The 13,868-nt window shown below is 42.0% G+C and overlaps 2 protein-coding genes across 2 annotated transcripts in view; both read left to right on the top strand.

The window, feature by feature from the left end:
* Window positions 1-951, top strand: part of LOC119972019 (zinc finger and BTB domain-containing protein 7A-like) — a 33,476-nt gene extending 32,525 nt beyond the window's left edge. The window contains exon 4 of the mRNA XM_038808440.1: window positions 801-951. Within this exon, the coding sequence (XP_038664368.1) occupies window positions 801-951 (151 nt within the window). The remainder of the gene's footprint in view (window positions 1-800) is intronic.
* Window positions 952-6,221: 5,270 nt separating this feature from the next.
* The window catches only part of LOC119971160 (gigaxonin-like), a 58,615-nt gene continuing 50,968 nt past the window's right edge, over window positions 6,222-13,868 (top strand). The window contains 5 exon segments of the mRNA XM_038806356.1: window positions 6,222-6,430; window positions 7,184-7,305; window positions 8,558-8,670; window positions 9,582-9,731; window positions 12,927-13,063. Coding sequence (XP_038662284.1) covers window positions 6,222-6,430; window positions 7,184-7,305; window positions 8,558-8,670; window positions 9,582-9,731; window positions 12,927-13,063 — 731 coding nt within the window.

Genomic DNA, 13,868 nt, shown 5'->3' with positions numbered 1-13,868 from the left:
CTTGAAAGGGAATTTTGATACAGTAGCATTTTGTCATGACTCCTGACCAAAAGAAAAATTCATGTCAACAAATTGTAATGCCGTTCTATGAACATTGTATTAGACCAGGATAGGCGAAGGAGCCGTGGTGAGTTGCTGAACTGCATCTTGTAGATGGTAACCTCGTGGCCTGTCCTATCCCCCCCCCCTCCACCATTAACACTAAGTGAGGGGATAAACCCTGGTTCATTGAAGAGTGCAGGTGGACATGCTAGAAGCAGCACCAGACATGCCTAAAATGGAGGTGTCAACCTGGTGAAGCTATAACACAGGACTACCTGCATGCCAAACAGCAGAAGGAGCATGCAGTAGATAGGACTAAGCAATCCCATAAACATTGGTTCAGATCTAAGCTCAAAGCTCTGCAGTTCTGCCACATCCAATTGTAAATGGTGAAGGACAAGTAAACCTCTAACTAGAGGAGGAGGCTCCACAAATATCACCATTCTCACAATATGGGAGCCCAGCACATCAGTAGATACTGCAACGGCAAGGGTCCTGACAATATTCCATCATTGTTACTGAAGGCGTGTGCTCCAGAACTGGGCAAGACGCTAGCCAAGCTGTTCCAGTACAGCTAACACCCTAGCAATGTTGAAAATTGCTCGGGTTATGTCCCGTGTACACAAGCAGGGCAAATCCAACCCAGCGGTCTACTCTCGATCATTATTAAAGTGATTGAAGCGGTTGTTGACAGAGCTATCAAGCGGCATTTGCTCAGAAATAACCTGCTCACTGACACTGTGTTTGTGTTCTACCAGAGCAACACACTACCTGACCTCCTTACAGACTGATCCAAACATGGACAAAAGAGCTAAACTCCAGCAGTATGGTGATATTGACTGCCTTGATATCAAAGCAGCATTTGACTACCTTAATATCAAAGCAGCATTTGACTACGTGTGGCATTAAGGAGACCAAATGGAATTCATCTCAGTCCCAGGACATTGTTGCAAGAGTTCCTCAGGGTAGTCTCCTTAGCCCGACCATCTTCAACTGCTTCATCAATGACCTTCCATCCATTACAAGGATTGATTGGCACCCCATCCACCACCTTCAACGTACACTCCCTTTACCACCAATGCATAGTGGCAGCAGTGTGTACCATTTTGTCTACAAGATGCATTATAGCAACTCACCAAGGCTCCTTTGACGGCACCTTCTGGACCTATGACCACTTCGAAGGATGAGGAAAGCAGTTTCATGGGAACGCCATCTCTGAAAATTGCCCTCCAGCATACACACCATCCGAGTGCAATAAACATAATATTGCTATTCAGGAAAAGAGAGAAAATACACAATGCAGGTCAGAATATGTTGCTGAAATGATAACCAGACACTTAAGTAAATCATAATATGATTTCGGGCAGGGTCAACTTGTCTTTATGAAAAGGCAATCATGTTTTTTCAAATCTACTTGAGTCTTTTGAGGATTTAACTTTCAGGTGGATAAAGGAGAACTAGTGGATGTAATATATTTAGATTCTAAACAGCATTAGATAAGATGCTACTTGAAATTTTGCACAAAATAAGGGCTCATGGGGTTTGGCATTAATAATTAAAAGCGATATAGACGGTTGGTTAAAGGGCAGAAAACAAGAATAGGAAAAAACGGGCAGCATGTTATTCATGGGGTGCTGCAAGAATTGGTGTTGGGACCTCCGCTATTTACAGTCTGCATTAATGGCTAAAATGAAAGGACCAAGTGTAATGTGGCCAAGCATTTTTGATGACATAAAGCTAGGTGGGAATGTAAGCTGTAAGGAGGACAAAGTGTCTGCTATGGAATATAGAATGGTTAAGTGAGTGGCAAGAGTTGATGGTTTTAGTAAAACATAGGAAAAATGTAAGATTTATCAATTTTTGGTAGGGAGAATAGAAAAATAGAATTATTTTAACGGTGAATGACAGGTAAATGTTGGTACTCAGAGGGATTTGGGTTTTGTCCTTGTATATGAAAGACAAAGTTACAAGCGCACACAGCATAAGAAGGCAAGTGGCATGTTTGCCTTTATTAAGGGTTCAGAGTACAAGAGCTATGAGGTCTTGCTGCAGTTGCTTTGGCAAGACCATATCTGGAGTGCAGTACTATGTACAGTTTTGGCCTCCATACTTGCCTTGGGATGCTTTTAATCCTGCTTTTTGGCGAAATTGAGTAGATTGGGTTTATACTCTGTGCAATAACTTCGCCGAGGACAGTCTCCTAACAGTAACTTCCTTTATTGAGTGGCACAAGAAGAGCCGCAGTGCACAACCCTTGCGTCCCAACCTGGGGATCTACGGAGCAATTGGTCCAGGTCATTATTGTGGGTATCAACTCCTGCCATGTATCTCCTATTGGCGAGCCGTGCCTGCTCAATAGGGGAATTCGTATTCCACAAAGCCCATGGGGAGATCTATTGACGATCCTTCGTGTCCTCCTTGGCCATTATAACATCCCTTAAATCCATTTTTCCTTCTGTACTTCGCGGTGAAGAGGTCTTTTCCGCCTCTTTGCAATTGGCCTTTGGTCTGATGAGCGTGAAATGGGATCTGGAGGTGTGAACCAGATAATAATCTTCGCTTCCGGGGGAAGCACCTAAGAGTTACAGATGATGATTCCCCCCCCCCCCCCCCCCCCCCCCCTCTATCTGTTACAAACAGAACACCTGATTCCTTTGCTTCCATCTCGGAACCAGAGTCCTTGTCATCAGGGAGATGGTTGCAGGATTCTCTACAGACGGTAGCTCTGCACTGGTGACGGCCACCTCTTGTGGCCAGTGGTGAGGCTTGGACAGAGACAGATCCCTATTTCTAAGGTGGCCCAGGTGTTTCCTCAAGACCTTATCCTGGACCTTCACTTTATAGGATACGGGCCAAGTTTTAACCAGTATGACTCCAAGGACCCAACTGGAGCCATCTTCAAAGTTCCTCACATAGACTAGGTCGTCTGTCTTAAATATTCTGGACCTCACCGAATTACCATTTCTTTTATGATTCTCTTGTTGGGACTCCATCCCGGTCACGTTTGGGAATATAGGCTTAATCTCATGCAAAGCCGCCGCCCCGTTAACACGAATCCAGGACGATTCCTGTCGTAGCGTGAGTAGTGATCCTATAATTGAATAAAACCACACCACTTTGGTCACAATGGATGCTGTCGGTTGCTTTTCCTGCCAAATTTGAAGGTCTGCACTGCTCATTCTGCCAGTCCATTGGACAACGGGTGATATGGTGCAGTTCTAATATGTCTGCCGCCGTTTGATTTCCCGGAGGCCTGGAACTCCCCACTGCTGAAGGCCGTGCCATTGTTGGAAACCAAGACCTCTGGTATGCCATGCATGCAAAAACTCTGTCGCAGTTTCTTGATCGTAATGTGGGAGGTCATGGAGCCCTTGTGGTGTATCTCCAATCAATTGGAGTGTGTATCGAACAGGAACATAGAACCCAGAAAGGGCCTGGCAAAGTCGACGTGAACCTGTACCCACAGCCTGGCTGACCACTCCCAAGGGTGCAGCAAGGCCATAAGAGGGAATTTCTGGTTTTCGAGGTATGAACCACACACCTTCACCAAGCCCATGATGGGAGCCAAGACCAGGCCACCAACCGTAACCCTTGGAGAGCATTTTCATTATCGAGACACCAGGCTGGCCTTTGTGTAGCTCCAGTAAGATTGGGGCCCCCAAAGAATGATACCGCCCTCAACACTTAAGTTGATCTTTATTGGTCAAGTAAGGTTTCATGTCGTTGGAGGGTTTTCCTTGGACTCAGAATTTTGGCAGTGTTGGATCCTTTTGTGTCCAGGTCTTGATTTGCTTTGCAGACACTGGTCATGCCTCTCAGGAATTCAAGTTCATCGTGATCTCTTCCAATGCCGGCAAGGAAACCTGGCTCGTGGGCAGTGGGAGGCATCAGCATTAGCTATTCGCATTCCAGGGAAGAGCTCTAAGATATTCTTAAGCTGTAAGTAACAGGGCCCACCACTGTATCTGGGCGGAGACAATAGATGGGATTGCTTTATCCACAAGCCCTAATTTGGTCTTCATCTTAAAGTCCCAAAAAGGGCTTGTGGTCGATCACGATCACAGCTGCCTGCCACAGATGTACTGGTGAAATTGTTTCAAACCAAACACAACTGATGAGCCCTCCTCCTCAATTTGAGAGTACCATCGCCGGGCGTTGAGAGCGCCCTGGATCCATAGGCGATGAATCTTTCTAGTCCGTCTCTCCAACGGTGTGAATATACCATCCCAATCCTGTAAGGTTTTTTTTTTTGCTTCTGAGAATTTTCAACTTCTGCACACACAAATGCACAGGATGAGGAATTTATTTCAGAAATGTGACCTAGTGAAGGAGTACCATCATCTATTACTCGACCGATGTTTGTTTTTGTTTAGTTACCACCAGACAAGCTTTTGGTATAGTTCAGCTAACAACATCCACATAATAAAACCAAGATTACTTCAAATAATCAAGAGTACTACAAATAATAGCAATAAGCAAGTTTTCTAACTAGCGTTGTGATATTCTAGATACCAAAAATGCATGTTTGAAACTCCAATTCTGAATATTGAAAGAGGACATAGTTGTTCAAAATGTAAAAACATTTGTGATCTGCAATTTCCTTAATTCTGATTTTGTAATGCCCAATATATGTATACATGCAGGATTCAATTCAAAAGTCAATCACTAGTGTGAAACTTCTATGTTTTACACTGGGGATCACTTTTCATCCAACCTAGATTCTAAAAGGGATTCAGTAACATAGGCACAGTTATATTGTAACTACGAACAATGAATTTCACATTTGCATGTCAATCCTTGGGTTAAAAATTTTCTTCTAATCTCTCAGGATATCTTTGCTGAGACCATCTGACAGATATTGCCTGGTTTATGCTGTAGTTATTTTTGTGTCTCCCTGGTTTTCTGCTGTTACCTATCATGGACTGAAGGTGGCGCCTCATGCTAGGATATCACTTTCCATTGCTGCCTGTTACCGTACTCGAGTGGTCTTTCTTTCTAAATGAACCGGCGCAGTATCAGTGAGCTATACAGCTGAGAGGGTATTTTTATTCTTTTTTGATAACTGCACTCCTCGAGTGTTAATAAAGTCATGTATTTCTATTCTGTTTTTTTTCCTGAATTTTTATTTCACCCTAGACTGACTGGGAACTTCTTAGTTTGTGGAAGTACACATCTCTGGCTGAGTTTCAAAATTGAGCGAAAAGTATTACAAATATAACCCAGAGTGCTTCTTTTGTAGATATATTGCCAATGCGGTTGACTCTTAAATGCCCTTGGGGACGGGCAATAAATGCTGGCCCACCCAGCGACGCCCACGTGCCATGAACGAATAAAGGGGGGGAACATCCTCGCACTTGTAGGGCTACCAGAAAGGTTCAAACCTGCGTTTGTCAGGTGTCCGATGATAAACAGTGTGTCTTCGAACCAGGATAGGTCGTGGTCACTTTGGAATTGAGGTGCTCTGAGATGAACTATCCTGCAAAGAAACATTGGAACTAAGTCATACTCCTGTGGCAGGCAGCAGCAAGGTACTGCTCAGGTTGTCTTGTTTAATAGCCTCCAGTTCAAACTGGACTCATCTTTCTGTCTAATATGCTAGATTCCTAATGCAGCAAATTTAGTCAATTAATAGAACCTGAAATTACAGACCAGTCACTCGAAGCTAAGATCCCTTCCACCAGGCTCCAGATACTGCAAACTACTGTCCTGAGGCTGGCCCCTGCTAATCTGCACCTAAATCCTCCCATAACGTGACCCCGTAGGAAGAGTGTACTGAATATTGGTCAGATAGTAATCCAGCAGTGGGTGTTGATTGCATTGGCAGTTTGAGTTGGAGATATTTAAACAAGATGTGTGATAGACACCCAGCTCCTTGCAGAAATTGAACTATCTTCACTCAGTTCTTTTCCTTTTTTCCCAGGCTTCTTAAAAATTATTTCTCTTATGTTATAACATTCAGTTTGGTGGTTGTTCCCAAGTCAAAATTTGCTCTGCGCACTTATTTAGAAATGTTAACTTCAATGTTTCTTCAATGTTTTCACGACTAATTGATTATCTGTGTTTTTTTTTAATGATTTTGTTACTGAAAATGTGTGGTTCGCTATTAGAAATTGGACAGTTGCAGAAAGGTGACATGACAGATATTTAATGATGGGAAACTTTAATTATTTTAGGTTCATATGAAAGACGTGATGTCTGTGGTTTGGGTAAATGGCCTGGACCCCAGTTATCTGAGGGAGCAAATGCTGAATGAACCTGTGGTGCGTGAAATTGTCAAAGAGTGTACCAACATTCCCCTCAGCCAGAGAGAAGGAGAGGCTCAGCTGGCTACCTTTAAACCTAGAGGGTATTCCGAATGTATCGTGACAGTGGGTGGAGAAGAAAGGAGGTGAGTGGGGTTCAAATTAGCTGTCCATAAGATGAGATGTGCAATTCTCCAATCTGTTTCTTCACCCTACTCCCAACACCACCCAAGCCTTGTAATGAGCAAAGAATTTAATTTGTTTAAATGTAATTGTTATAAATGATCAATTGCGGTTAGCTTTAGTAGGCGGGGCACAGAGCATTACCATGTACCACAGATGGTTGGACATGGGCTTGTGGCTGCTAAATACAATGTGGTAAGTGTTGAGAGAAAATTGGGTCAATTAAAAGTGTTCCAGCATGCAACAAGGCAGATACAAGGGAGAACATTTCCTACCCACCATATCAGACGTGGAATTGTGCATTACTTCAAGCAGAGTCAAAAGGGAGGATGGGAAATAAATCAATATTTTAATTCAATGATGCATGGCTAATAATTTATTTTGAGTTGTTTGAAATGGTTGACAGGAGATCATATGCTAAACATTTGAAGAAATATAGAAGTCCACAGCAAAGGACAGGCCATTTGATTCATTCTGCTGATGCTGTTCTCTGAAAGAGCTTTGCACTTCATCCTGGTTTTTCTGCCCTATGTGTCATTTAAATGTTTATTTTTCAAATATTCACCCACTTCTCCGTTAAAAATTTTGTATTCCATTTCCACCGTTGTTTCTGGTTAGCATGCCATTCCTGACGAGCCTTTTGTGTAAAATAAATAAGCACTTTTCCGAAGGTAAAAATATCTACATGCATTTATCAGTTCTTCATTATCCTTTAGTATGCGGAAACCTACAGCTGTGATGCGGTGCATGTGCCCATTATATGACCGTAACCGACAACTTTGGATAGAATTGGCCCCAATGAGTATTCCACGCATTAACCATGGAATATTGTCAGCAGGTAAGAATATGGCTAGTTTATAGCTTGCCATAGGAGATGCATTGCATCTGAGAGCTTACACCATTTGCCAATTAATGATTTATTTGGAAAGACCCACTCTGTGGCTTACCTGATACCATAATTATTTTGTACATAATTTCTGTATCAATAAAAATACATTGCATGCATGAAATGCCTGAAATCCTTTGAGCTTTTTCATGGTTTTGCATTAAAGCAACTAAAGAAGCAGGCCATGAAGAATCTTTTAAAAACTGTAATGCAGGTTGAATCGTGGTTGCTAATGATAGGCTGACCGTTAAACTCCCTGTGGTATTGGGTGTAACATGCATCATTTGAGTTCAACAGGCAACCATTTATTTGTATACTCTTTGTTTGAAGCTACTACAATAACTTAATGGTGGTGTTTTGCCTTACCATGAGCCAAAAGAAAGCACTCTATCTTCAGGCTACTTTCAGAGATAGTGACCCAACACATGTTACAAGTGTGTGAAGTTTGGATTAGTTGATTTGACCACCCACAAAATACTCCTTGAAACCACTTTATAAAACTGTTAGCAGCTCTAAGCAACTACTACAAAAGCTGGAAGTTGGCTGGGCCATTGATGCATGCTGTCAAAATTACTGTTATATTCTTGCCAGCAATCGAACTGCATTACTCAACAGAGGTCGATATTTTTTCTGTAAGAGGTGGCTTTGGCCAATTTCAGTCATTTTCTCATTTGTGATGGTGTGTCTTTGGGCCTTGTTTGCATAATGAAATGTATAAAAAGGTACTTCGAAGAAAATGAAAACAATAACAACCTCCGCAAAATCCTTTGCACAAGTCTAAACGATAGCATTTGAATAAAGGTTTCCACACTTGCTTTCCACCACAACCCCATGTAATTTTCCTTTCATTTAAAGTATACCTTCCTGCTGATTGATGATGCAATACTGCAAAATGTTCTGTAAGTGCCTATGGTTTGAGCTTTTCAATTTACATGTCTTCCAATCACGGTTTGTCGATGTACCATTTGTCAATGTACTCTGTCGATTATGCTTTTTCTTTGTCCACTATGTATGTACTGTGTACGTTCCCTTGGCCGCAGAAGAATACTTTTCACTGTACTTCAGTACATGTGACAATAAATCCAATCAATCAATCAAAATCAATCAATCCTGACAGGCAGAGAATCATTACAGAAGGGTGGTGATGTTATTTCAAAGAATAAAGTTAGAATACTTAAATATATTTTTCTCTCTTTCACTGCAGAAGGGTTCCTCTTTGTACTCGGTGGCCAGGATTCAGACAAAGTGACTTTAAGTTCAGGAGAGAAATATGACTCCGATACTAACTGCTGGAGCCCCATTCCTCCAATGAATGAGGTAAGTGTCTGCAAAGTTCAAAGTTGTCCAGGCTCCTGATTCACTGAATTGCATTTGATACTGATTCCTTGATAATTTTGTTTGTGTAATTAAAAGTTATTGTGTTTGAGTTGTAATGAGTTTAAACCAGCAATAGAAGGAATTTAGTGGCCTCGAAAGTCTTTTAGCCACCTGAGCCTCCAATATGGTGGGCAGGGAACACAAACTCATTATGTATCCATCCATCATATTGGTAAAGGCCAGAGAGGGACATGAGGCCCTTTGCAGCTGCATACTCCTAACGCCTGTTTGAAACCCCCATTGCAAGATTGGGTTGCCCTGCAGCAACTGTGGCTACTCTCGTGAAGTCATGCCCCAAATGTAATTGTATGGGTGACCCAAGAAGGGACTGTATGAATAGGTGATCTATAGATCACAATCAACTAGGTAAATTTTGATTTAAAAAATACAGCTGAATGTAGAGATGGAAAAAAAAAACAAGTGGTCCTCCAAACTTCCTTTCATAGAAGCCGGGCGGGCCACTACCGTCCACCCATACCACTCAAACATCCCTATCGATAGCTGCTCCGATGTCACTCACTTGAGGTTCGTTGTGATGCAATCGCGCATAATATTCAAGTTGCCTGTTGGTTTTGCGGATGTTTATTACCTCATCATGTAAATTATTGAAAATCATTTCCAAATGACCTATCACTTTAATATTTGGATTTTTCTTCAAGGACAAGTTGCATTTAAATAGTACTTTTAGTGTCGCAAAATGTCCAGCAACGAAGTGGTCATTTTTTAGAGTTCAGCATATTTCTGTTACTTTTACAGTTCCGGAAATCTTTTTTTTTTCTTTTTCTGACCTTCCTCCTAAATGGTAATGATGAAATTTAAGTATTCAGTTTTAAACATATATGTATTTTCAGGCAAGACACAATTTTGGAATTGTGACAATAGATGGCGTTCTTTATATACTGGGTGGTGAAGATGGTGAAAAGGAGCTATTATCAATGGAGGCCTATGATATTCACACTAAGGCATGGACCAAGCAACCTAATATGACTATGGTTCGAAAGGTGAGTATTATAAATTTTGCTAAATGGGTTTGGGGGGGGGGGGGAGGAAAGACTGTTACAACATCCTGACTTGTGCAGGTACAGTGCAGCAGTGGTTGAAATTTTGTATGTACTTGTAATATACTCAGTCCCAGGATCAATGAATCTATTCCATTAAATTAAGTGATGTTATGGGACAAGCAATTTCTTTTTTTTCAAATAAATTTAGAGTACCCAATTCTTTTTTTTCTAATTAAGGGGCAATTTAGCATGGCAAATTCACACAACAGGCACATCTTTGGGTTGTAGGGTTGAGACCCACGGAGACTGCAAACTCCACACGGACAGTGACCTGGGGCCAGGGTCGAAATCGGATCTTCGGTGGCGTGAGGCAGCAATGCTAATCACTGTGCTACCGTGGAAGCAATTCCTTTTTTAAAATAAATTTAGAGTATCCAATTATTTTTTTCAATTAAGGGGCAATTTAGCGTGGCCAATCCACCTATCTTGCACATCTTTGGGTTGTGGGGGCAAGATCCACGCAGACACAAAGAGAATGTGCATTGGGCAGCACGGTGGCGCAGTGATAGCACTGCAGTCTCACGGCGCCATGGTTCCAGGTTCGATCCCGGCTCTGGGTCACTGTCCGTGTGGAGTTTGCACATTCTCCCCGTGTTTGCGTGGGTTTCGCCCCCACAACCCAAAGATGTGCAAAGTAGGTGGATTGGCCATGCTAAATTGCCCCTTAATTGGAAAAAATGAATTGGGTATTCTAAATTTATTTTAAAAAAGAATGTGCAAATTCCACACAGACAGTGTCCCAGGTCCGGGATCGAACCTGGGATCTCGCCGCCGTGAGGCAGCAATGCTAATCACTGTGCCTGCGTGCTACCCTAGCAACAATTTCTTAATCTGCTGTGTACTGTTAGTCTTCTGCAAAAATGTAGAACTTTGTCTGGTGCATTGCCAAATAATGTAGCAAATAGAATGTATAAAAATAGGACAATTAAAAAAAAAAAAAATAGAATTTACAGTGCAGAAGGAGGCCATTCGGCCCATCGAGTCTGCACCGGCTCTTGGAAAGAGCACCCTACCCAAGGTCAACACCTCCACCTTATCCCCATAACCTAGTAACCCCACCCGACACTAAGGGCAATTTTGGACACTACGGGCAATTTATCATGGCCAATCCACCTAACCTGCACATCTTTGGACTGTGGGAGGAAACCGGAGCACCCGGAGGAAACCCACGCATACACGGGGAGGATGTGCAGACTCCGCACAGACAGTGACCCAAGCCGGAATCGAACCTGGGACCCTGGAGCTGTGAAGCGATTGCACTATCCACAATGCTACCGTGCTGCCACAATGAGCTCCCTATAAACCTTATATTTCAACCAGAATTTCAAAGTTAGTTAGCTTTGTGGTTGAGTGAAAGTAAGCATCATTCATAACCAGAGCAGGGTCAACAGTTTGATTTCTATCTGCTAATGATACATCATCAGTACTTGCAATAAAACAGCCCTAAGTTGTTGATATTTGTTAAGGATGGTAACTGTAGAATGGTCCATCCCATTACAACCCAGTTATTGTGTTGAACAATGTAGACAGGCATTTTTTAACACCTATTTGTATTAGGGTTTTCCCATTTTTACAAATAACACCACAAATCATCAGGATTGATGCAGTACAGTATAAATGCTTCAACGTACATGAATACAGAAAAAGACAGGCGAATGACAATACAGTTGTTTCCGCCCAAACATTAAACCCGGTGCCTTTGTTTGCACCAGGAGAAACGATATACGGATATACTGGAGAATGAGAGAAAAGAGGATAAAGTCATGAAAGCATGGTAAACTGGCACACATGTAGTGAATACCCAGCCGAGAGGATGTAGGATAAGAATTTCGCGCCAGGTCTGGGAGTGCACCAGGACACAGCTCCCCCAACTCCAATTGCACCAGAGGTAAAAATAGCACATTTTATGGTATTTTTCTCCGATAAAGATCTGCCTGTACCTGTGCAGGAGACGGTCAACAATTCTTGAACCCCAAGATAACAAAAATAAATACAGAAAAAATTTGTGAAGAAATTAGTTCTAAGAGGATATTTTACGTACAGCCACCAGGCGCAACAAATCTCCAAAAACCAGCACAATACAGAGCGACCACTATTCCATATATTTGTACAGAGAGGACCTGCAAATTTTCATACTTGTGGTGCAGATCAAAATCATGTCAGTGTCTCCCTCTCACTGACAGCAACAGGATGACCGGATACCAGGACATAGCCATGGACACCTGGCCTTGTGGTGCACGCCCTCCTCCACAAGACAAAAAAAGGAAAAAGCAGAATGCACAAAACCTAGCTCAGCCTCCCAAGACATCTAGGCAACGAAGAACATCCCAAAGAAAAGGAAACAACAGAATACCACCCACATGGCCCAACACTGTGTACACTAGCCAGCAACCCATGGATGCCCACACCATGCCAAGACTTGCTACACAAAGGAGCTCACTCCTCTCCAGGCAAATTAGAGGTACTGCTCTAGCGGATACATGATCTATCCGCACTTGGAGACGAGCAAGGATTCCATAGACCCAACATTCAAAAATACAACGGAAAAACACCAGACTGAAGATTCTAATTGGGGGCTTTGCTCATCCACACTGAGGCCATACCAACTACTTCTATTTACTCACCATCCTGCTGTGGCGCTACTCATCTTCTGTATAAACAAAGTGAAGAATACCAAAAACGTACTCTCTCCTTTGTAAAAGCAAGGAATATAGCACATAAAGGAAATAAAACACATTGGGTAAGTACTGCATAACCCAACACTACCAAATCCAGGACAGTACTATTGAATGATTTGCCAACATTTATTGCCAAGACACACATTTGGCCAAAGAGCCTGGGTATTTCTGACACTGATAAACTGTAGAAATGAACACCGTTGGGACATGGGATATTGACGAAAACTGGAAGAAGGCAGGAAAGCAAAAACAAAATGCGCGTATAATATTTTCTGACCCCTGCAGCTAATTTAGATATGCACACCTTATCAACAGTGCGGAAATTCAGCCGATTCACTAATTTAACATTCCAGGACTGTTTCGCAGATTTCTCTAAAGAAATAGCCGGCTTTGTTTTGAAAATCAGGGTAGATGTTGAAAGGTTGAATTTTCCACTTTTTCATCTGGTTTCTAACAGATTGGCTGCTATGCAGCTATGAAGAAAAAGATTTATGCAATGGGTGGTGGCTCATATGGAAAATTGTTTGAATCTGTTGAGTGCTATGATCCCAAGACCCAGCAGTGGACTGCAATCTGCCCATTGAAAGAAAAAAGGTTAGTGAGTAATCCACTTTTCTTTTCTAAATTGGTCATTGTATTAAAATGGCAATTTATGTTTTGATAAGCAATTATCTGCTCAATGATTTGATTGTTTTAATGAGAGAAGCCACAACAGTTCTTTTTCCACAAACTACCTTGGCCAACTTCATGTGAGGAAACTCGATCAGTCCAAATGCGTTTTGCTTGCTGTTAATGTCAAGCAAATGAAAACAACACTGCGAGCTTCACTGGTGAATTAACTTTTAATTCCTGGTTACTGAATAGAACCGAACAATGGGGTGAAATTGTATTAATCCTTTGCCAACTGCTTCTGGTGGAATTTTAAATAAGAATTAGTGGCACGAAAGCGATGATTGCATTGCAGAAAGTTGAACAACAGTGTGTTATAGATTCTGCTGTAGTGTCCCTTGTGTATAGTTTGGCATAGCTTCTGGTGTTTTTTTTGGAAGAGGCTGCACCTGGGATTGCCAGGAACTGAGTCTTCCTGAAAACTTCAGACTGACGCAACAACCGCTCTGCAAAGAGGGAGTTTCATCATTAACACCCAGTTTTTAAATGTCAACATGAATTAATGATTTGATGCCCTGCCTGTTTTCCTTGATAGTTTTGAAGGTGGAAAATATTTGTTTAAGCGGTCAGTGAAATCTCATTAGAAGAAACTGGCTGAGGAGAGTTGCTGAGTTTAACAATAGAAGCGAACCGCATTAAAATAAATAACCTTTAATGTCACAAGTAGGCTTACATTAACACTGCAATGAAGTTACTGTGAAAAGCCCATAATTGCCACATTCTGGCGCCT

This window comes from Scyliorhinus canicula, chromosome 9 (assembly GCF_902713615.1).
Source record: "Scyliorhinus canicula chromosome 9, sScyCan1.1, whole genome shotgun sequence".
Taxonomy (NCBI): Eukaryota; Metazoa; Chordata; class Chondrichthyes; order Carcharhiniformes; family Scyliorhinidae; genus Scyliorhinus; species Scyliorhinus canicula.
The sequence above is the reverse complement of the archived record's forward strand: the minus strand, read 5'-3'. Positions and strand labels throughout refer to the sequence as shown.